We start from the raw sequence: 25,300 nt of genomic DNA, 5'->3' as shown, positions 1-25,300 counted from the left end.
TGCCTCCTCCTTCTCCCCATTCTTCTCTTCATCCTCCTCCTCCTCCTCCTCCTCCTCTTCACCATCATCATCATCGTGTTTTCCATTCCTCTCTTCGTTCTCCTCTTTCTCCTCTCATCCTCCCTTCCCCTCTTCGACCTCTTCCACTTCTCCATTTTCCCTTTCTCCTCTTCCTTCTCTTCCTCTCCTTCCTCTTTTCATTCTTCCTCACCCTCTTCACCTTCCACCTCTCCTCCTCTCCCTTTTCTCCCTCCTCCTTCTCCTTCGTCTTCTTGATATCTCTCGCTTGTCTTCCTTTTCCTCCTCCTCTTCATCTTCCTCCTCATCGAATCTCGGTATTTACCCTCATATTTATTTTATTTTTCTGCCTTCCCTTTCTTCATTTTTCTTTTGTTTTCGTATTTCCCTACTCGCCTTCCATTTTTTCATTTACTTAGTTATTATTTATTTATTTTGTTGTTGTTATTATTATTATTATTATTATTATTATTATTATTTTGCACAGTACACCATTCCTTTAAGAAAACTTACCTGCAAAACTAGTCAGGAACAAACTCAGACTAAGACTCCTGTGTTTCCTACTCCCACTTGCGTCAACCTGTCAGAATGTCTCAATATATATATATTGGAAGTATACGAACGCACGAAAGTATTTGTACAACACTGAATGGGTCCCAGTGATTAGAGATAAGGATGCCGGGTTCGAGTCCTGGGCAGTACCACATTTCAATTTCAGCATGCTGGCCTTCGATGGCTTAGAATTAAAGTGCATTGTGTTTGTTAAAATGTATCTCTAATCACTGGGACCCATTCAGTGTTGTACAAATACTTTCCCACGTTCGTATACTTCCAATTGTACAATCATAGTGGAGATGGGTTGAACGCAAAATTTCATATGTGTGTATGTAACTCGAGCATACAAATATATAAGAAATAATGCTCTGAACTTATATCTCTCTTGATAGCCTAGTTGGAAAGTCACTGTCGCACTTGTCATGAGGATGCCGGGTTCGAGTCCTGGGCAGTACCACATTTCAATTTCAGCAGGCTGGCCTTTGATGCCTTAGAATTCAAGTGCATTGTGGTTGTTAAAATGTATCTCTAATCACTGGGACCCATTCAGTGTTGTACAAATATATATATATATATATATATATATAACGTAGAAACCACTGTTGGAGTAGAAATGACTGGAAACGGGGAATCTATATATTTCGATTGCAAACTGCAATCCTCTTCAGGAGATCTACTGAAGAGGATTGCAGGTTGCAATCGAAATATAGATTCCCCGTTTCCAGTCTTTTCTACTCCAACAGTGGTTTCTACGTTATTGACAAATGTGTGATTACATTTTTCACCTGTAATATATATATATATATATATATACATATTTCTCACCTTCAGTCTATCCTCTTCCATTTCATCTTCTGGTTTCCCTTCTTCCCTTCCTTCCTTCTTTCCTTTCTTCTTCCCTTCTCCTTATTTCTCTCTCTCTCCTGACAGCTGCAACAACTGTATAAGAATTTCCTTCATACAACTTAATTCGACTTGAACTTGTTCAATGATACAAGTACCCCAAACTATTTACTTGTACACACGCACACACACGTCAGTAGTACATATGCACTCAAAAGTATATATGTCTCACACATACGCACAGGAGTTTAGTACATGTACACTCAAAAGTACACATGCCAGGAGAGGTACACGCACACACACACACACACACACACACACACACACACACATACATGCATACATGGGTAGAGTAAAGTGTTCTCTCTTGCTTGCATTACATACGTACTAATTTACATACACGTTCACGTGCATACATGCATACATGCATACATTTACGTGGGCACGCGAGGGGTGGAAGCGTCCGAGAGAGGGAGGGAGGGAGGGGGTGGAGACGAGGGGTGATGAAAAAATGCTAAATTCGAACGCCATTCCAAAAATAGAAATATATGGGCTGTGGAAGGCCTAAGGTATTCACGATGTACAAAGAAGTTACCTGGAATTGTAGCACCAAGAACCAAAAAATAGATTCTGAGTCTCTATTAAAGAAGAAGAAGATAAAAAGAGGACTATTTTGAGTCTACGAATCTATAAGTCATGAATATGAAACGGAATTACTTTGGAAAACCTCGAAAAATGATCCATGAATAAGAATGATGATAAAATTGAAATGGAAGAACTGATCAAAGAAAATTTAGTTGAAAGAAGAGGAAGACAATATATTAGATACAATGCAAGAAAATTATACCAGAGCCAAGCCAAAGGAAGAATATGAAGATAAATTATTTGAGATCATGAATCAGAGAAAGAGAGAGAGAGAGAAACAAAATAAAAGACAATCTCGTTTCAGAGAAGTTGATGAACAAAGAAAATGCCAGAGAAATTAAATCTATAAATCTAGATAACTCAAATGCACTTCATCAAGTAAGAGATTCATGGATAGAAAAGTAGGAAAAAGAACCATAACATTTCTAGGGAGATTACGTCTATAGTTCTAAAAGTTGAATGAAATATAAATTATTAAATTGAAGATGTACTTAGGTCAGGTCACTACATCAAATGAATCTAATTTGTTAAGAATAAAACTCAAATCACAAGTTACAGCAAATGAGTCAATTGACAGGTTTTGGGTGTGATCAGAGAAAGGTAAGGAGGAGTAGAAAATTTTCTAATGAAAAAGAAAAAGAAAAAGGAAATGGAAAAGTTCAGGGGTGCTGTATCTGCCCAGGGGGAGGGGGGGCAGTTTCTAATCGACTTGAAGTGCTTAGCATCCTTAAGGATCCTCAAGAACTATGGGGAGTCCTTTAAACGCTTAACTCTGAAAGCTGTCAAGGAGTACACTGGAGAGCGTCGAAAGTCGAGAGGTGGTGTGGTGTTGCGTGAGATGTTGGAGAGTATAGAAATGAGTCATGTTGCTAGATTGGTTTGGAACCTGGACTAATATAGAACTGTTTAAGAAGGAAATAGGCCGAAACTGGTATACCAACAGTGGTTAACGTATGGAATAGACTTTGTGACAGTGTAGTTAGTGCTGAAACAATTGGCTGTTTTCGGAGATTAGGTAACTTTATGGACAGGAATGAAATGTGATAAAGGACTTGGAACTGCTTAGTGTAAGCCTTATGGTCTGTTGCAGTCGCCTACGTTTTTATGTTCTTATGGAGAAGAGAAATTCAAGATATCGAGGGTCAGAGGTGGAAGGTGTGAGGAGCACGGTGGACCGAGTACTCTGAGCAGATGTACACGACTGACCCTGCCTGACCTCCGGTGACCTCTGCGCCCTCCAATGTGGGCGTAGTCGTTCAAAGAGACTGTTCAAAGGGATCACAAATAGAGTTTCCACAATGGAGAGGATGAGTTTCTGATCAGTCTGATCTTATAGCAGCAAACAAAAGCTTTGTGTGTGTGTGTGTGTGTGCGTGAATGGGTGTCTATCTGTCTGCCTGTCTACCCAGTACTGACGGGGAAACATATGAATGGCATATCAACAATGGCGGATGCCGTAGACAATGTCACCTACGCGTACATCTGAATGAAAAGATCAGAAGTCTTCGTTGCTTTTATACTTTTGTTTGTACTTTGTGAGGTTGCCCCCCCCCCAAAAAAAAAGATGGAGAATGGTGTAATGAATCCTATCGTCTATTTCAATGAAAAGGGAGAAAATGAAATGATAAAAGAAAGTATGAAAGTGTATGAAGACCATAGACTACTTGAACAAAAAAGTAGAAATAAAAGAGCTGTCGATGAATTGGATTAAAAAGGAGAAAAAACGAAAACGTGTCTATTTTTACGACAAATTTGCTGAGGTCTTATATCGGATCAACACCATCACAAAGTGATTTTAGATTTTTTTAGGGGATTGGCTTTTACGAGTGCCGTTGACTTCTTTATTATATCTTGTGTATTTGATGTGTTTCATTTATTTACTTGAAGCATTTTATTTCATTTTATTTGTCTACCATTTATTGTTATTTGTTATACTTTATTTGTTTCTAGGTAAGTTCATGTGCATTTGTTTATTTATCACTTTGTTTTTATCAAATTCATTCATCAATATTATCATTATTATGTATATTGTTATTATTACTATTAGTATAATTATTGTTGCTATTATTATCATCATTAATGATATTGGTAATTACCATTATTCAATTAAGTCTGTATTTTTTAAATCGTGTTTACTCGTTGAAATTCTCCAAACGGATAGAATCACCATCTTCCATAGAAGGTCAAAGTCATGGCTAAGGTCATCATTTTTTCAAAGTCACCAAATAATGACCTTCGACCTTAATATTATGACCTGAGAAAGTCAATGTCAGAGCCAAGGTCACCATATAAGGACCTTCAATGTTATCTGAAGAGGTCAAGGTCACGGTTTAATGTCACCTTATAATGACCTTTGACCTCGCATGACCAGAAAAGGTCAAAGTCATGGCTAAGGTCACAATTTTTTCAAAGTCACCAAATAATGACCTCCGACCTTAATATTAAGACCTGAGAAAGTCAATGTCAGAGCCAAGGTCACCATATAAAGACCTTTAATGTTATCTGAAGAGGTCAAGGTCACGGTTTCTTTAATGTCACCTTATAATGACCTTTGACCTCGCATGACCAGAAAAGGTCAAAGTCACAGGTTGAAATTTTCAAGATTACCATGTAATGACCTTTGACCTTAATGACTAGAAAAGGTCAAGGTCAGAGCCAAGGTCGCAGCTTTTTCAAGGTCACGATATCACTTGTTCTTCCTGTCTCATAACCATCATTTCTGTCCCTCAGCGGAGGCAATACCGCCCGAAGAGGTGGAGTGCTTGAGGAGGAGGAGGAGGAGGTGAAGGAGGAGAGAATTGTGGAGGATGGTAGAAGGATGGAGGGGATAGTAGACCTTAAATGTGATTAGTATTCTCTCGAGTAGCCTATGGCGGCTAGTTTTCGGTCGTAAAAAAATTACGTGTGACCCTGGTCCGCAGGGGTGTCACTAAAGGTGCCCCCCGATGTATAGAATGCAAACGTGGTTTTTTTTTTTTTTTTTTTTTTTTTTTTTCTCTCTCCCCCCAAAAGAGGCGCGGTATTGTGTTGGGCCGAGATAGAGTTAGAGAGAGAGAGAGAGGAAATGAGTGAGAGAGAGAAATGAGTAAGAGAGAGAGAGAGAGGGGAGAAAGATGCATTGTCGTGGGCAAGTGCTCACTCAAATTCCTCCAGGGCACAGGTGTGTACACAACCCCACGTGCACCTGTGTGCGTTTCTGTCGCTGTACATGTACACTTCTTCCTCGAGTGTTTACATGTAGGTGTCAGCTGTATGTATATATATACATTTCAGCGTGGGTAGCTCCATTCACGATCTCCTGAAAGGCTGAAAGATCAGAGGGGGAAAAACAGGCCTGTTTCTCTTTGGCGTTGTATGCACGGACTCTTACATTTTTATTTCTTTTTCTTCTTCTTTGGTGCTGTATCTGTGCCGATCTGCATTTTTCTTTTCTTCTCTCTTGTATTGGTTTTGAATGGTGATGTTTGTGAAACTGGTTGCGTTTATTCTTTTATATACCGAAAGTCCAACAAAATTGTCATGTAGCTGTCTTGACGTGTTCTTGTCTTGGTCTAATGATTTTGTTAGTGGTGAGATATACATACAAGTTTCGATTCTCAATAATAATAATAATAATAATAATAATAATAATAATAATAATAATAATAATAATAATAATGATGATGATAATAGTAGTAGTAGTAGTAATAGTAATAATGGTGATAATAGTAATAATATCCCCCTTTCCTTTCCCATTTCCTTCTTCTTCCTCCTTCTCCTCCTCCTCCTCCTCCTCCTCCTCCACTTCGTACTACTCCTTCCCGTTTTCTTCCTCCTCTTCTTCTTCCTCTTCTTCCTGCTCCGCTTGTTCTTCTTCCTCTTTCTCCTCCTCTCCCTCCTTTTCTTTCCTTTCTTCTTTCATCTCTTCTCCCCCTCCTTCCTCCTCCTCTTGTTCCACCTCCTTCCCCTCCTTTTCTTCGTTCTCCTCCTCATATTCCACCTCCTTCCCCTCTTCTTCCCCCTCCTCCTCCTCCTCCTCCTCCTCGCTGACCGACCTATCTGCAATCCTGCTCTGTCGTTCAACAGAAAGAAGAGTTGTGGCTTTGGCTTTGACCTTTTGTCTTCCCTCTACCCCTCCTCCTCTCTTCCTCTCTTCCTCTCCCCTTCTCTCTTCCTCTCTCCTCCTTCCTTCCTCTCCCCTCCTCTCTTCCTCTCCTCCTCTCCCCTCCTCTCTTCCTCTCCCTTCCCCCCCTCCTTTCTCTTTCTTATTTTTCCCGTTCCCACAAGTCTTTGTTATCGCTCTTATTCACCTCTCTCTATCTATCTATCTATCTATCTATCTATCTATCTCGTGGTGGAGAGGATGGAGGAGGGACGGGAGTCATCACTGTGGACATGCCGAGCTGCACTTGCGTGAACGAGTATTAAGCAAAGAGTGTTATTCAAGAATCGTATTGTTGCCGCTCCTGTGTGTGTATGTGCGTGTGCGCGTGTGTGTATGTACGGTACGTGTGTACCTGTAGACGTGACTGAATATATTTCTCTGTCTATTTGGACGTATTTGTTGTGCATGGCTTTGTGTGTGTGTGGTTGTGTGTGTGTGTGTGTGTGTGTGTGTGTGTGTGTGTGTGTGTGTGTGTGTGTGTGTGTGTGTGTGTGTGTGTGTGTGTGTGTGTGTGTGCGCCCCCACATATGCTCATGCTTCCTTCTTTCATTAGCGAATTGTTATTATCATTATTATTATTAATGATAGTAATATTACCGTATGACGGCAACCAGAAGATGTTATGGTTGTGTTTCATATACATATCGATAAGATCAGATATTTAAATATTCACAAAATGATCATCAATAAACACATAGATTACTCATTAAGAAAACACAAAATGGCTCCGCCCTCTTCTCCAGCCTCGCCCTGTGATTGGCTGTCGCATGATTGATTCCCCAATCAGATAACAAAACAAGGTGGGCGAAATTGCCGTTAAGTTTAAGACTTCACACGAGCATAAAAATCGTCGACTTTCTCCGTCGATCTTGATCGAGTCAGATGCCTCGGCTCGGGAAAAGAATAGCGTAATCAACTTAAAAAAAAAAAATAAGTCTGTACGATTTTTTCACTCTTGTGAAGATGAACATATTATTAACCATTGTCTTATCACTATAGTAAAAAAAAAACTAATATATTTAGTTTTATTCATTGTATATTAAACCAGAATAAAATATGTAATTACTTACCAGTGTTTCCAGCGATGTCAGCAGCAGTGGAGTTTGGTTTTACGGTTATGATTTTTCTCGCAAATCGATGGAAAACGTAAGATATGGGTTTTCAAATCGGGGACCCCAAAGAACAGCGACCCCTAAACGGCATCCCTACCCCCCCCCCCCGTCATCTGAAAAAAAAAAACATTGACTCTTAATAATTTGAAATTTAATAAGTCTAAACACTAAATAAGATTAACCATGTCTCTTGCCAAATGGTATATAAATCGGAAAAGATATTCTTTAATCGCCGATAGAATTGTTTTATCTCTGGATTATTTAATTACTCTGATATTTCCCCCCATACTCTCCTTCCTACACTCCCACCATCAACTGCCCGTGTAACCAGTATTATACTCCCCCATCCCTCCTCCCGCTTGATCCTGCGCTTCACCCTTCCATCCCTCCTTTCCTCCCTTCCTCCCTCCTCCCTCCTCTCCCCCTTCCTCCTCTCCTCCTCCTCCTTTGTTCTATAAGAGGACGGGTGATGGCGCTGGGAGCCTCAGTCCAACGCGATCGCGCGCAAGAAAGAAAGCGACTTGACGTCACAAGGACTGAATTTTCGAAAAAAAAGTCTTCAGTTCTCAAGTTCAGTGTTTGGAGTGGCGTCAGAAAATTATATTATTATTTTTATCTTTCGTCTTTGGTAAGTGATTTTCTTTATCTATTTACTTATACTGTATGCATATTTTTGTGAATCTCGATTGTGTCTTGGTAGAAAAGGTGCGACAAAGTGACCAAAACAAAGCAAATAGTTATAATTTGTAAACCAGTGTTCACTACGACCAATGCAGTTTTTATTTAAGTTTATAATATTTATTCTGGATCTGTATTCCACATAGGCAAAACGTAATTTCTTAAAAAGAATTCCATTGAAAACAATAAATTTTGACACATTGTAACTGTCCAATAATACTAATTTCTAATATATATATATATATATATATATATATATGTGTGTGTGTGTGTGTGTACTGTATATTTGTTTTCTTTAACACTCGACAGTACATTATAACACATTGAGATTTTATATTCCCTTTTGATTTTGACTTTTTTTTTCGTACGAGATTTCAACTTCCACCATCTTGGTTTCACATCAACATTTATATAATTTGAAATGTATGATGTTCGTATTTCTTACAAACTAGATTGCGTGTTTTGGCATTTCGTATTTTCATTTAATTTACTCTTGTTGTCGTAGTCATTTATGATGACCTTAACAGACCAAGAAATATTTTTCGAGTTGAAATAATATTTTTCGAGAAGAGGAAATGAAATATCACTTCACCTCACTTCACCCACTCCCTCCTCTTCTCCTCCTCCCCCTCCCCCTCCCCCTCCCCCTCCCCCTCCTCCTCCTCGAGAAAACTTAAAACGCGTGTGATTATCCCGTAGATTTTTCCCATAAATGTATTGTGTTTATTGACATTCTTCCACGCGTAGAAAAATTATATATTATTTCATTTGAACCCTTGTGTTGAATATGCTTTTTTGTGCTAATAAAATCACCTGGAGACAATTAAGATAGCGACCAAAGATGGCCTGGCAACAGATAGAAGCGGCTACAGCCGTAAAACAGCAAGATTGGAAGACACTTTACAAACTTTCACAATCTTTCAACATTTCTAAAACAGCTTTACTCTTAAAATTTCCTTATTTGTCTCGTGCACTATAAACACGTTGACTATTTAATTATTGATTATATTGCGCATGTGATGGAACACATTTTTATCTTTGCATTATATTTATTTTGTCATTTTATTTTATTTGTGTCTGTTGAGGAAGGACGAGAGAGGACAGAACACAGGGGTGAATGGAGAATGGTTGTATATGGATGAGGGGGAGTGGGTGAGGGGACGGGGGATGAGGGTGTATTATGAGAAAAATAATTTGACGCAGCCCGAAGGAATTTCTTCCCGTCTCCTTTTCTGCATGAGGGGACTGAGAGGGGGTGGGTCGCCGATTTAATGAAGCTGCCTTGCTGTGGATGCGCTGTCTTGCGACACTGCTTCTGACCCAAGGCAGTGGACGAGATGCGGGGATGACCCGTCATACAGGAGGAGCCAAAATAAGAGGGGGGGAAGGGGGTGAGTGGGAGGGGAGTATGTAGGGGATGGAATGGGTGGGAGTGGTTTCTATGTTTTTTTTTTTTTTTTTTTTCTACCTCCCTTATAAGGGGGGAAAAAGCCTTTGGTATATGTATGTATGTATTTATTTGCAAAGTCTGACATCTAATGATAATAAATATATGAAAAAATCTGTAATCGTCATAAAATTATATTGATTATGATGAATTATAATTGTAATAACAGTAACAATGACAACAAATATAACGACAAAATATAATTGCATATATTAGTAATAAACTGATAATAATACATAATACATGTACCAAAAGGTCTTTCCCCCCTTGTAATAGTAATAATAATAATAGTATAGGATAAAGATAGCAATGATGATGTATGATTAATAATGATAATGATATTATCAATCATAAATAACAAAGGTATTGATAACCCATAAATACATATATACATACCAAAAGGCCAGTATGATAATAATGGGGATTATAATTATAGTGATAATCATAATTGCATTGTAGAGGTGTTTTTAACTGCGCAATACCCCATACCTCCTAATTGAATTGAATAGGATGTATATTAACAGAACAATATATATAAATTACGCCAGTTGAAAGGAACAATCGAATGGTAAGCCATTAATATTATTAATTTTTACTTTGACACATCATTAAATTCTCATATATCGTAACATTTTCCAGTCTTCATCAAACGGACAAGCATGATATTTGTATCATTCAAGAATATTTTTATCAAATTATCCGTGTTCAATTTGATGCAAATATGTTGATAAAAGAGCAAATTGCATATTTTTGTAACAAAATATCAGACACACCTACGTCATTACCTCCGTCGCCTAGCAACGGTCCTGTGCTTGCTTCTGATTGGCCGACAGTGGAAATGCGTAGGATGTTGCAAGTGCCTGATTGGCTAGGCCTCCGTTTGATGTGCATGGCAGGGTAGCTTTTTTTTTTTTTTTTTGTGAATATAAGTATTGCAATCCCATCAAAGATTATTAAAATAGTATATATAATACCCCAGATGATATTGTTATGCGTCATGGGTGTGTGTGTGTGTGGGGGGGGGGTTATCAGAGATAATATTAGGAGAAAGGAGAAATAAAGTATAACAAGACTTAACCTAAAATAACAGTGAATATCTAAAACAAATATATGTAAGATAAAGTAGGGAGACATGTATAAACGTATCCTTAACAGGGAGGTAGCTAAGCCAAAAGGCATAAAATCCACTCCCATCCATTTCATCCCCACCCAATCCACTCCCATCCACCTCCCTTGCCCCCCTTCTCATCTTAGCTTCTCATGGATGACGGGTCATCCCTGCATCTCGCCCACTACCCTGGGTCAGAAGCAATGCAGCAAGACACAGCACATCCACAGCATAGCCGCTTCACTTAATCGGCAAACCCCCTCCTCTCTGTCCCCTCATGCAGAAAAAGAGACGACGGGAAGAAATCCCTTCGGGCTGCGTCAAAACGTCATTGACACATAACCACTACCTAGTGTCCTCACCCGATCCTCCACTCCCTCCCCTCTCCGTATCACAGTATCATCTATACACAGTCATCCTCCATTCGTCCCCATTTCCTGCCTTCTCCCTTTCTTCCCCAACAGACACTCCTCTCATGTTTAACATCCCTTTCACCCCATCCACCCTCTTCACCTTTACTTTTTATTTGATAATTTCTGAACGTCATCCCGTAGAGTCTTGGTAACCGTAAGTTTGACGCTGTCGACTGTTCTCTTCCTGGTGACGTCATGTCGGTCGCTTCCGTGACCCCGCCCTCCCGCTCGGCCGTCTGCCTCTTTTCAAGCACTTTCCCTTTCCACGCTCATAGGCAAACACAAAATATATTCCTGCTTCCCTGTATCATAAAAAGAAGAATTATTTAAAAGAAATAAAAGTACATTTTATTCTTGAAATTGCCCTTCAATCTTGCAAGCCCTCAGGTCATGAACTTCATGACCCGCTGTTTAAGAAGCAGCATTTGCTACTTTAATGTATCTTTCAGGTTTCAGGTTTCGCTAGTAATGGGCAATTTTGTATATATCTGAATAAAAGATAAATTTACATTTGTATTATTACTATTTTTATCTATATGCAAAATCGTCTGGTAATAATATTACCAAAAGTAGTGAATGAAGCATTAAGGCCCGGTTCACATTAGCGGTTTCAACCGCCGCGGTTCAATTACAAGTCATTGGAGGCGTTCACACACAACCGCGCAGTTTTCCTTTACTATGCGGTACCGCCGCGGTTTTCACGCGGTTCGAACCGCTAGTGTGGACAGGACTTAAATTGTATACCATAATGAATAAAATCATCTTGCGGCATTCAGACCTAATGGACAAGAAAGTCATAACAGAAGCAGCGTTTTTTTAATACCAAATGCGAGGACGATTTCTTTTGTTTAGCGTGTTTGATGAGCCAGGGCCCCTTGTCATCAGATACTGGAAGCGCATAGCCAACATAAAAAAAATCGTGAAATACACAAACTATGAAATATCGATATTACAACAGGAAATAACATTTCATACACATCCACATTAGAGTAAACATATACTTAATTATAAAATGTAAACATCACAACGAAGTTATACAGACAAAAGAATACATTGAATAAAGAATAAAAAATATATATATAGAATATCGGGAAAGAAATTGTCAAACCACTCTTAATCCCTGTCTCATAGGCAATACATTCTTGTCGGTAATCCTGCAGTTGGTCGGATTCAATGACGTCAATCTTCCTTATTTGGTCTGAGCCAGTTAGCACTGTCCTGAGTATTTTGCGGGGCAGTTATTTTGTATTTGTGTGTATATGTATATATATATAAGAGCTCTCTGGCGTCGGTCGTGGCTCATTCCGGGTTTGCCCTTCCTGGTGGAAAGTCGACTCAAAGTGGAACACCATCGACTCAGTGTGCAAAGTGTTTTGGAAGAAAGAAAATATCGAATTAGAAAACTTGTTTCACGGTAAGCTGGAAGACGACATTTGTTTACATCGACATGGGAAGTTTGAACGCCATTGCGTAACTGGGTGTTGTTTTTGATGTTTTGAATAACGGAACAACGAGTGAAATGTTATCCTTTTAAGATTGAAACAAAATTGGCATTTGCTGGGATAGATTTGATCATTTACTGTGTACAAAACCAAATCGAAGAGACCTGTTATCAATATTATTATCAACATTAATATTATTACTAGTTTCATCATCATTATTAGTAGATAGGGGTGAGTGGACAATGGCTCTGTATGCAACGCGAAGGGAGGGGGGAGTAAAAATTATTTATGTGTGAATGACGTTCTGACGCAGCCCGAAGGGATTTCTCCCCGTCTTCTCTATTTTTCGCATGAGGAGGCGGGAGGGGGGGTCGCCGATTAAGTGAAGCGGCTATGCTGTGGATGTAGTCTTGCTGCATTACTTCTGACCCAGAGCAGTGAGCAGGAGCCTTTTGCCATGGCTACCTCCCTGATAAGGGGGAAAAAGCTCTTGGTATATAGATGGATGTAGATAAATAGATTATTATCATTATATCATTGTTATCATCATTGTTGCCGCCATCATCATCTTCCTCATCGTAATTTAATGTTATTGTCACACTCGTTTGATCACCAAGTTACTCATTTTTTATTTATTTCAACTCATTCACAGAATAGGGAGAGCGACAGCAGTACAACAGCATCAGGAACCATGAAGACCAAAGTCTCAGTTCATTGGTTCCGCCATGGTCTTCGTCTGCACGACAACCCAGCTCTCCTCGAATCCATTACAGATTGTGATAAATTTTATGCCATTTTTATCCACGACGGCCAAACGGCAGGTAAACAACGTCATATTTCGCTTCCTTTTGAATGTGTAATATATTTTATGTGTTTTCTTCTTGATAATATAAAAGTGGCATTGCGTTGGTGAGGTAGGAAGAGGGGTGGGAGGGAGATACAGTTGAATAGCTTGTAATATATTAGCTAGAATATATTGATATTTGTTTTCATTATCTTATACATTTGATTCAGTTCAGTGTAAATTCTTTTCTGGCTAAAACAAATAAGAATATATGTGATTCACCTTGGTCTTTGGATCACGTGTTAGACTCGTGATCGACAGCTATTTCCCTGTCGGAAGAGCTCAGAGCTCGTATGACCGATCTATGGGTAATGCTATGACCTTACACGCACACACACACAATAATTATTAACAGAATATATTGAGGGATTTCTTATCAAATTTGGCCTGACTTTAACCAGAGGATTTTAGTCAAAGTAGGCAGCACCCCACACTATAGGAATTATTAATTTGTCAGTACAAACTGAAATTATTGTTATTCGGTCATGGTTTTGATAACCTTCACTTATTTTCACAAAACCTCCTTGTCATCAGGGTATATGTTATAGATTCAGTTCTAAGAAATATTAGATCAATTTATTCAGTATTTATTGCCTAAGTAGCGACTTAGCTAGTCAAAGACTTATTCAGTTTGATGTACATACTTTAGCCGAATGAAATTGCGTGGTATTAGGTGGAAGAAAGATCTATCAGGAGGAATTCAAACCTCCAAATTTAATCCGTCACCTGATCTGAAGAGGAGAATAAAGAGGATTGTATCCTATGCTTTCAGGTCTCCATCGTGCCGGATACAACAGAGTCAGATTCCTGTGCGAGTCGTTGCAAGACCTCGACCAACAACTACGTGAAGTTGGAGGTCAGTTGTACGTCTTTGAGGGCAATGTCTGTGATGTCATCAAGATGCTCCACAGAGAGACGGGCATGTCCAGACTCACCATGGAGCAGGTACATAATATAAATGAGTTTTTGGTAACATTCCAGAATCATGCAAACAAGGATATTTAACATGAAATTTACGTTGCCCAATAGTTCCTATACTAACCTAACCATTCCATAGAAAAAAATAGATCTTTCAAATAAAAAAAAAAGTGTGATACTGGGATAGATTTTTTTCTGTCAATGTTATATATACTCTACCTATATTCATGAAGACTGGAGGAGATTGTACAATACATCTGCCATTCTCACATAGAGAAAGAACAATTTTAGTTGTGCATGAAAGTCTCTTAGTTTGTTGTAGTATTACATATCTATATGTTTATTTCCAGGATTGTGAAGCTATTTGGTATCAGCGTGATGAAGAAGCCCAGAGATTGTGTGAGGAACTTGGCATCGAGATGGTCGAGCACATTTCCCACACATTGTGGGATCCCTTCCAGATTATTCATGCTAATGGAGGAACACCTCCCCTCACCTATGAAATGTTCTTGGTATGTTTTTTAGTCATGGTGTGTGCAATATAGAATATTTACTTTTTGTATATGTGTGTGTTTGCAATGCATACTGGTAATTGTATTCGGCTTCCTTCTTTTTTTATTATCATTTGGGTTTGTTCTTCAGCAAGTGGCTTCAGCGCTTGGACGACCTCCTCGCCCGTCACCAACACCAGACTGGAGTGACGTTATGTTTGGAGAACTCATGGACATGCAACCAAAGAACATCACGGTAAGCTCAAGGGTTCTCATGTAGTGTGATAGGACTCTATCTCTCATATCCAGGACTAGTCTAGGCACTTTCCTTCACATAAATGATACACAGTAGTCAATTCTCATAAAATTGTGCCTCCAGTTCAAGTGATATGTAACAAACTTATCCTGCCTCTTATCTGCTACAGCTGTTCCCCAAAGCTCCACGTGCAGAAGACTTGGGCTTTTTCGCCAACAATGGAGAAAGTTCTGTTTATGTGGGTGGAGAAACTGCAGCCTTGAAACACATGGAAGCAAGACTTCTGGTCGAAGAGAATGCCTTCAGGTAAGGATTCAGGATTCCAAGGAATTTAGAGAAGTTGTAAAAAACACAAAATAAAAATTGTGACAATGTTCATCAGAAGGGACTGACAAGTACTGTACTTACATGAGGTGGTCACAATCTGTCAGCATCCTCACCTCCATTGAGAGATGCAGTCTTAAGGGGTTAAAACTTTATCTTTAGACTAGGTTCAAGATTTCTTTAAATTTCAAATACATTTCCTCCATCTCTTTGCACAAGGAGAGCTGCTCTCATCCTACCACTACTCCAAGCCAATAACATAGAAACAGCCCCACATTAATACAACTCAGACAGCAGTCCAATGTTTTTCTTCCCAGAGGGATCTAAGGAAGGGTTCAAGTATTGCTACCAGTTGCTGTGAGATTTCAGGCTTCCAATCAGTCCTAACCCTCTCAGTTAACACCCTCCCATGTGCCTTTACAACTACACTTAACAGAATGATCCCTCTAAAACTGCTACATCCATATTTCACCCCTTTTCTATTGTATAGTAAAACTATACATGCATTCCTCTGGTCCTTAGGTTTATTCCCCTACCATAGGCATACATTAAACAACCCCACAAGACAGTCAACTGTAACTCTTCTTCTCTTAATCAGACACTCCACATGACACCCATCCAACCCAAGTGCCTTACCAGCTTTCATCAGTGTGCAGAGGTTTTAAGAATAAACATATTTTATTAATTGGTGAAGTTATATATATATATTGTGTTGTTTCTCTTTGACAGAGATGGGTACATCCTTCCAAATCAAGTCAACCCTGATTTGACAGGTCCTCCCATGAGCATGTCTGCTGCCCTTCGCTTCGGTTGTCTTTCTGTCAGGAGGTAAGCTTGTACTTAATGTTATGATATCTTTTCCTCGTATATGATTGAATACCTAAAATCATTGTAGATGTTTGATTATGTTTTATAATACCAATTATGGTAAAAAATTAATTTGGAATAAGAAAAATTAACTTAAGACAATTAGAAGGTTCTTGCTATGGTCCCAGTTTAGCTAATTTACTCATGGATTGAATAAAAAAAGTAACATTTACTCTAACAAGAATCTTTGTGTCAGCAAGGACACCATTCATATTGTTTTACTTTTCCAGGTTCTACTGGGCTGTACAAGATGTTTATCAGAACCTTTACAAGGGACAGCCACCTCCTACCTCCTCTCTTACAGCACAACTCATTTGGAGAGAATTCTTCTACTGCATGTCCGCTGACAACCCAAAGGTGAGACAGAGATGAAGCCACCACGAATGCCTCTGTTGACATAGTTTTTATCAAGTATGTTTATGAATACAAGAACCAGACACAGAATAATGTGTTGTCACATTGTCATTACTTGCAAACTTGATTTGGTAACTAAATTGTGTCAGTATATGGTATCAGAATCATAATATGTCCCCAGTTATATTTTGAGTTTCATGAAATTTCCTCTTGTGCTTGGTAATTTCACTACAGTCATGTTTTTAGGATTAGTTGAAATAAGATGTGTAAGACATCATTGATAGAACATCTCACAAACCAGAATCTTCCCCACACAGTAGCACATGAAGATGATGGGCATATAATTTATGCAACATGCCTTTTTATATGTATGTATATATGTATCTAAATATGAAATCTCTTGACCTCCAGTTTGACCGTATGGAAGGCAATCCTATCTGCATCCAGATCCCATGGTATGATGATGAAGAACGACTCAAAGCTTGGGAGGAAGGGCGCACTGGCTACCCATTCATCGATGCCTGCATGCGTCAACTTCTCAAGGTGGGTTGGGCATATATTTGATACTGTACTCTCAACAAACAACTACAAATCTGAGTATCTTTTCTTTACAAGAAGCTTTTTGTTATATTTATGGATCAGATTTTATATTGTTTCATTCTTCTACAGGAGGGTTGGATCCACCATGTTGGTAGGACGGCTGTATCTTGTTTCCTAACACGAGGAGACCTCAGAATCAGCTGGGAGAAAGGGCTTGAGGTATGTCAAAATTATTAAGTTGCTGTAAACAAGGAAATAGGTCAGAAAAATCCAATTAAAATAGCTGATTATGTTGTTACTGGAAGGTAGCAGGGACAATTTATTAAAAGTTGATTAATTGTTAAAAAAGGTTTTGCATCATACCCAGGTGTGTTATAGAGAAGAGGAAATATGAGATTACGTTTAACATATTCAAGTGATGACCTCAAAGAATACTTAAAACTATGTCAAATTATTGAATCTAGATTGGAGAAAATATAGAGTATTTTGTTGCCTGAAATTTTACTCTCGCTACTTAGTGGTATGGATCCTCAAAACATCTTCATATCTCCATTTTTAGGTGTTTCTGAAGTATCTCCTGGATGCGGATTGGTCCGTTTGTGCTGGTAATTGGATGTGGGTGAGCTCTTCTGCTTTTGAAAGACAACTGGATTGCTCTTCCTGTATCTGTCCAGTTAACTATGGAAGAAGAATAGAACCCACGGGTGATTACATCAGGTGAATAGAGATGCCGATTTATTTTATTTATTTATTTTTTTATTTATTTAATTTTGTATTTATCTATTTATTTATTTATTTCATTTTATATATATATTTATATTTATATATATATATATATATATATATATACACACACACACAAGGGAAAAAGGGACAAGTATGAATGTAGTAGTTTCAGAGGGGTCAGTTGGTTGAGTGCGGTTGGGAAGGTTTATGGGAAAGTTTTGATTGAGAGGATTAAGAGAGGAACAGAGGGAGTAATTGGTGAGGAACATTGTGGGTTTAGGACAGGTAGGGGTTGCATAGATCAGATTTTTGTGATAAGGCAGGTATGTGAGAAAGCTTTAGGAAAAGGTAAGGATGTTTTTTGGGCCTTTATGGATTTGGAAAAGGCTTATGATATGGTAGATAGGAAGGTACTGTGGGAGGTATTGCAGATATATGGGATAGGAGGAAAGCTTTTGAGAGCAGTCAAGAGTTTTTACAAGAGTAGTAGAGCCCGTGTTAGAATTAGAAATGGAGAGAGTGAGTGGTTTGATGCCAAAGTATGGACTTCACCAGGGATGTGTTATGTCACCTTGGCTATGCAATTTATACACGGATGGGGTGGTGTGATAGGTAAATACAAGGTTAATGGTTCAGGAATTGGAGATGGTTAAAGAAAATGGGAGATAAGCCAGTTGTTGTTTGCTGATGACACTGTGCTTGTAGCAGGATCAGAGGAGAGAAGATGTGTGAAAGAAGGAAGTTGAAGGTAAATGTGGGCAAAAGTAAGGTGATGAGATGTACAAGTCGAGAATATGGCAGCAAATTGGAGAGAGACTGGAGGAAGTGGATAGCTTTAGATACTTGAGTGCAAATGTGGAAGAAAAGGGAGGAGTGGAGGTGGAGGGACAATGTAGATTGAGAGAAGCAATCAAATGCCTTGGGGGTTTAAAAAGTGTAATGAGAAATAGACATATGGGAATGGATGCTAAGAGGAGATTGTATGAAGGGGTAATTGTGCCGACAGCACTGTATGGGGCAGAAACATGAAACATTAAAGAGGAAGAGAGAAGGAGTTTGAATGTGCTTGAGATGAAATGCCTGAGAAGTATGATAGGGGTTACTAGGTTGGATAGAGTGTAAGGAGGAGAGCTGGGGTGGAAAGGAAGTTAGGAGCTAGGGTTGATGAAAGAGTATTGGGATGGTTTAGACACAGAAAGAATGAGTGAAGGGAGAGTAGTAAAAGAGGTGTGTAAGGAATGAACATGAGGGAGTGACCAAGGATAAGATGGATGGATGGGGTAAAAGGGGCATTGAGAAAGAGAAGAATGTCTGTTGAGGAAGGAAGAGAGATGACAGAAGATAGGGGTGAACGGAGAATGGTCGTGTATGGATGATCCTCTGATGCATGAAAGGGAATGGGTGGGGGATGGGGTTTGGGAGTATGTGTAAATGATATTTTGATGCAGCCCAAAGGAATTTCTCTCCATCTTCTTTTTTTTCTGCGTGAGTGGACAGAGAGGGGGGTTGCCGAATAAATTAAACTGCCTTGCTGTGGATGTGCTGTGTCTTGCTGCATTGCTTCTGACCCAGGGCAGTGGGTGAGATGAAGGGATGACCTATCATCCAGGAGAAACCAAGATAAGAGGAAGGGAGGGGGGTGAATGGGAGTGGAGTATGTTGGGAAGGAATGGGTTGGAGTGGATTTTATGCCTTTGTTTTTTGGCTACCTCCCTTGTAAGGGGGAAAAAGCCATTTGTATATATATATATATATATATTTTTTTTTTCTTTCTTTCTTTTTTCTTTTCTTTTTTTCCCATTAATATAAGGGGGATAAAGCCCTTGTTATATAGATAGATAAATTAATAGTATTATAATTTTCATTGTTATGATTAACCCTCCCTTGGCAAGTAGGGGCATCCTATACATACAGTATATCATAAAGATTTTTCCCTCTAATAGGGAGGGCTTAATTAACTATCTCAATTAACCCTCTCTAGTCAAGTAGATAATTTGAATAACCTTATCTTCATGTACTAACAATTTTATTCATCTTTAAAGAAACCCCTCATCTCATTGGGTATTATATGTATGTTTTTCTTTCTTGACAGACGATATGTGCCTGAGTTAGCCAAATACCCAGTGGAGTACATCTATGAACCATGGAAAGCTCCCAAATTCATACAGGAAGCTGCAGGCTGTATTGTAGGACGCGATTATCCCCATCGTATTGTCAAACATGAACAGGCTTCTCGTGAAAACAAAAAGGTAAATTTAGTATTTCACTTTGTCATGTTGTGAAAATACATATGCATACCAAAGACTTTTTCCCCCTTACAAGGAAAATAGCCAAAAAACAAAAGCATAAAATCCACTTCCACCCATTCCATCCCCACATACTCCACTCCTATCCATCCCCCCTCCTTCCATCTTGGCTCCTCCTGGATGACAGGTCATCCCTGCATCTCGCCCACTGCCCTGGGTCAGAAGCAGTGTTACAAAACACAGCACTTCCACAACAAGGCCTCTTCATTAAACTGGCGACCCCCCCTCTTCCTCTTCACGCAGAAATGGTGGAGGAGACGGGGAGAAATCCCTTTGGGCTGCATCAATTTATTTTTCACACATACTCCCTCATCCCTCATCCCCCACCCACTCCCCCTCATGCATCACAGCATCATCCATACATGACCATTCTCCATTCACCCCTATCTTCTGTCCTCTCCCGTCCTTCCTCAACAGACATTCCCCTCTTTTCCACTGCCCCTTCTAATTCTAACACATATAGCAGTTAATGGAAGAGTGAAGATGGAGATGAATTATAGAGTAAGGGAAGAAAGTAAATGTCAGAGGTGGAGTAAAGGGAAAGTGTCATGAGAAACAGGTATCTGGGGATAAATACAAAGAGAAGACTGAGAGAGAGTGAGTGTGCCTACAGCATTGTAGGGAGCCTATAGCTACAGTATCATCCATAAACAGCCTCCCTACTACATCTATCAGCTCATCTCCTACCATACTTGTAGCATTGAGATACCCCAGCACTTCTACACTTACATTTCCCCCACACTCTTAAATGGTTCCCCCTACTTTCTCACTTTTTCAACACTAGGAATAAGTTAGATATCTTTATTATCAGTCTTCATCAATTCTCTAGGAGGTGCTAAGATGGGAGGGAGGGTGGATGGGTGTGGAGTGTTTTCAGGGATGAAATGGGTGGGAATGATTTTATGCCTTTTCCTTTTTGGCTACCTCCCTAGTAAGGGGGAAAAAGCCTTGGTATATGTATGTATGTATGTATCAATTCTCTCATTTTTATTTTTGTTGTATTTAGTAAAAGATCCAATCAATTGCTACTAGTGTTGTCAACCTAACTAGTAGTCCTATTTTATAGTTTTGTGGAGGTATATTGTTCAACTTGATCTTTTTTTGGTCTAACTATACATGACTCTTCATGATCTGGCTTACAGATGATGGAAGGCATCCGGAGACAGCTGCAGCAGGCACCTCCCCCTCACTGCTGCCCTTCCCACATCAAGGAAACTCGACGCTTTCTTCGCCTTTCTGATAACTGCTTCCACAATTTGATGAGGTGAAGTGATACCTCATACATTGAATGGTTCTCAGAGTGATGGTGAGAATCTATTTTGCATTCCTGCTCTTGCAGCAGTTACACGCTGGGAACAGCTCCACTGCTTGCTTGATTTTTGTGGTACATTATCAAGAGATAGTGCACACCTTTACTGGAGATTTGTCGAAGAAAATCTTGTCCATGAAGGCCAGATCTTTTTGAAATGTGGAAACTCAACAAGAACTCTACTTCAGTGTGCTACAAAGGATTGGCCTGGCCTTGACTCAAGTCAACGCTGAGGGAAAGGTTAAACTACGCTGGATGTTTCCAGGGGTGCAGTGACAATTTTACAGGTGCTGGAGCTCTGAAGGTTGGTGACCTTGTCACGTACCACTTGTCGCGCAGAAATGGACAAAAAGTGCTCATGTAATACTAATATTTTCCTGCTGCCACCAACCAGCACCCACAAGCCAGCATCCTCTCTCCTTTCTCCCACCCCACCTACCAGCCACCACTCATTTGCAGAGGTACCAGAGCAGTGCTCCGGTGAAGCTCCAGCAGCGTTGCACCCCTGGATGTTTCTTTGTGTACTTGAATATGGAGACATGTCTGAAATCAGGACTAAAGCGCTATGGCATAGCCTGGCTACATTTCTGAGTTTCATTGCATCTGGAGAATTTATCTTCTATTTATTTATTTATTTATTGTATTTTTATTTATTATTATTTTTTCTTTCTTTCTTTTTTCTTTCTTTTTTTTTAATATTCTGTTCTGTGACACTCTTGGCAAATGGCTTTCAAGAACCACATGGAGTAAACAGTTTTGATAACTCAGTGTAACTCTTCTTTTTATGAATAGTTCGATGTTCAACAATGGCTTCACAGTACAAATTATTCAGAGTATAATAAAACTCTTGCATTAAAATGTCAGGTTTTGGTGAGGACAAAGCTCTAAAGAATTCATTTCATCATGAGCCCACTCTGGGAGAGGGAATCCCTGACATTAATCCATGTCAATCATTACACTTTACTAGGCTGGTTCTAGTTAAATGTTTTCATCCATATATCCAGATTCTTTTAACCTCACATAGCACAATGGAAATGATAGGGAGTCATCTGAAAAGGAGTGTTAGATTATATTTTATTTTGTAATTCATTCATGCTTCTGTGGAAGTTTGTAGGTATTGTGTCTACCCTCCTCTTTTAAGGGAAGTTGTGCAGGTATTTGTGTGCCTTCATGTATGAATTTGTGCAGTGCACATACACTTTAGTTTAAATTAGTTCTCTTTTTTGTTTTTGTAGTCCTGCTTCTCAGTATATTTCATGATTTTGTGCTCATGATGTCATGAGCATATGCTGGCAATTCTACTACTATCCAGAACTCTTCTGAATTTGTGTTTTACATGGTATGTTTGAGTAATCACTAATTAATAACAAAACTACCTCAGACTGGAGGTAAATATTATAGGTATTATCCTTATCTACTTTTGAGTGTTTAGAGATTTTCATTTGATGGTTAAGGTAACTGTAGGTGGGATGTGTAGGTCTTGCAACTAACGTGATTTTACCCGATGACCACATATTGATTATATTTGTTCAGGATAGATGTGTGAATATTATTTCAGGTAAGGATATGAAATACAAATATTCCTGCATTTCATTTTAAAAGAAAGGATTAACTAACAGATAAGGCAAAGTACATAATAATGCTGTAGTCTTACCAAAGTACAGTATATATGAGTATGTAAATGTAGAAAAATAACAAACTATATAAGAGTAAAACACTATTTTTAATTATGTATATGCTAAATACTGTTCAAGTACAAAGTGAGAGATTGCTTCAAGTGATATGATGATAAAGAAGATACTAAACTTCATCTTCATCATGTCAAGACCATGCCCAACCAAAGGAATCAGTCTTAGATTGTTGTTTAATCTAAATTAAGTGTATTTGTCTTTGTCAAACTTAGTCTGTACATCATTTGACTTCATGACAGTGCATGTGTGTGCTGTGTGGATATTCTTAGTGTGCCTTAGTGGTGCGAGCCTTCCACTAAAGCCTTACAGAGATATATTATAGCAGCACTCTCCAAACTTCTCTGATTGCAGTTCTTCTTACATTTGACTGTTGCTTTGTTGTCACAGCATAGACTACATTGATAAAATTGTCTTTACATGGTATAAACAACTAAAAAGCAGTTAATTGAAATGGTTCTGAATAAGACACGTTCAAGGGTTTGAGGATAGCTGCATTGAATCATATCACTCTCGCACTCTCGTTTCCATGTTAGTATTACCTCTATCACATGTCTTTCCTTGTTCCCAATGCCAATGATATAAAAGGTTTTATATGATTACTAAATGTTTTGTGATTATTTCAATGTTTTGTGACAGTTTGTAAGACATAAAATCTTTCATGTTGAAGTGGCAATAGTGTATGGGTTAGTGTCTATATGATAACTATAGTTTAACATGTATATATAAGCAAAGTGTACAAATAAGGTGATGTTTGGTTCTATCTCATGCTGGATTCATGATTCATAGTTCAATGATATGATTAGTTACGTAATTAGTCTTCATTCGCAGAAGTTGCTCTTATCTTTTCCAGTCTGATTCTGTGTATGATATATGTGTATGTGTGAGTATATATATAAATATGTGTGCATATATAAGTATGTATGTGTGTATATATACTATATATATATATATATATATATATGTATATAGATATGTATATATGTATGTATATGTGCATATGTATGCATGTATATGTATATATATATGTGTGTGTATATATATATATATACTTATCCCTTCATGTTCCTCCATCTCTTTCTTCCTTTTGCTTCAGAAACACAGGAAGCAAAAATAATATATTTTTGGGAGGATGTAATAGTATTTTCATAATAAATCCAACTACCAATATATTTGTATTTTTATTTATTTCATTTTAATAGGATGATTGCTTTTCAATTAGGAAAATAGAGAATTAAATTACCTTAGATGATTTAAGGTTAATACAGATACTATCACCAAGATCCTTTTCATTCTACACTTTCATTAAAGTTTTTCCAAATAATTATGATTCAGTTCAGTGTCACAAAACTCCCCCTATCAGGAGGCTAGGATGGTGCCATTTACAGAGGATTTTGTAGCATGGAATTTAATAAATCATGCCAATAGCATGGCCAAAGACATTGATGCTGGAGATGCTGGCATTCCATGCCACATTTTTATTGTTGATATTTAAATTCAAATATTAGTTAATGTGCTGTATATTTCTCTTGCTTGTTTCTAATTGATAAATGTACTTGTAGATTAAATAATAAGTTGAAAAGGTTTAAATTAGGATTTTTCAAGGTTATAAGTACTAGCACCAAGATGCATAGGCCTCTTGAATAGGCAGAAGAGTCTCAAATATGAACTAGTTAGGTTCCTTCAGGATGCAAGTATCCCTCTCCAAGCAGACGACACTAGCAATTGTGTGTGTTTGATCCCTGGGCTGTACGTAATGTCATTCTCAATTTATATACATATTGCTAAGAAGCGGACAAACTATACCTGCCCCTATATCTGTCAGTGATCATCTCAATATGTCTATTGAAAAAGTTTCTTCATTTTTATATGGTGACCATTTGGCAGCTTCAGCTATGGCTCCTGCCACTGGGTGAAGATCCTAACTTTTCAGCATTGCCTTTATTCAACAATGTGAGGATAGTATCAACACTAACGTCATTACAGAGTAAGATAAAATTTCCTTTGTATGGTCTCAACTTGTACCTAACTCTCTAGCCTCTGAGATTATGTTATCTTCATGCGTCAACCCTAGAGCTTTAAACTATGATTACGCCACCTTCAGGGCGAGTTTTCTTAAGACGTTTTATGCAAACCTGGTAGGTGATAATTTTCTCTGGTGCTTCAGGTTGGTTGACATATTCTCTTCCTTTATGGGCATTGAAAAATCTATGCATGCCCAGGCGCCAGTACAGTGCCCTCTGAAGCATTAGATTCATTGATACAATCAAAG

The 25,300-nt window shown here is 38.6% G+C and overlaps 1 protein-coding gene and 1 long non-coding RNA gene across 4 annotated transcripts in view; one reads left to right on the top strand and one right to left on the bottom strand.

The window, feature by feature from the left end:
• Positions 1-7,421, bottom strand: part of LOC143035298 (uncharacterized) — a 104,647-nt gene extending 97,226 nt beyond the window's left edge. Inside the window, exon 1 of one of the 2 annotated variants that reach the window (XR_012967312.1) lies at positions 7,276-7,421. This is a non-coding gene — a long non-coding RNA (uncharacterized LOC143035298). The remainder of the gene's footprint in view (positions 1-7,275) is intronic. The other variant, XR_012967311.1, reaches the window with a different exon arrangement.
• A 256-nt stretch (positions 7,422-7,677) lies between these two features.
• cry (circadian regulator cryptochrome) lies at positions 7,678-24,192 on the top strand. 2 transcript variants are annotated; one of them, XM_076202183.1, is made up of 13 exons: positions 7,678-7,945; positions 13,058-13,226; positions 14,022-14,194; positions 14,518-14,679; positions 14,810-14,914; positions 15,084-15,220; positions 15,968-16,066; positions 16,336-16,462; positions 16,871-17,002; positions 17,129-17,218; positions 17,559-17,716; positions 19,818-19,974; positions 21,174-24,192. In XM_076202183.1, the coding sequence occupies exons 1-13, from the start codon at positions 7,787-7,789 to the stop codon at positions 21,297-21,299; spliced, it is 1,794 nt and encodes a 597-aa protein (XP_076058298.1). In that variant the 5' UTR covers positions 7,678-7,786; the 3' UTR covers positions 21,300-24,192. The 2 variants fall into 2 exon arrangements, with proteins under 2 accessions (XP_076058298.1, XP_076058297.1); XM_076202182.1 differs by lacking the exon at positions 7,678-7,945 and adding an exon at positions 12,255-12,377.
• The last annotated feature ends 1,108 nt before the right edge of the window (positions 24,193-25,300 follow it).

The sequence above is a fragment of the Oratosquilla oratoria genome, chromosome 18 (genome assembly GCF_046742065.1).
Source record: "Oratosquilla oratoria isolate Oo_2021 chromosome 18, ASM4674206v1, whole genome shotgun sequence".
NCBI classification, from domain to species: domain Eukaryota; kingdom Metazoa; phylum Arthropoda; class Malacostraca; order Stomatopoda; family Squillidae; genus Oratosquilla; species Oratosquilla oratoria.
Note: the sequence above shows the minus strand (reverse complement) of the source record. Positions and strands in the feature narration are given on the sequence as shown.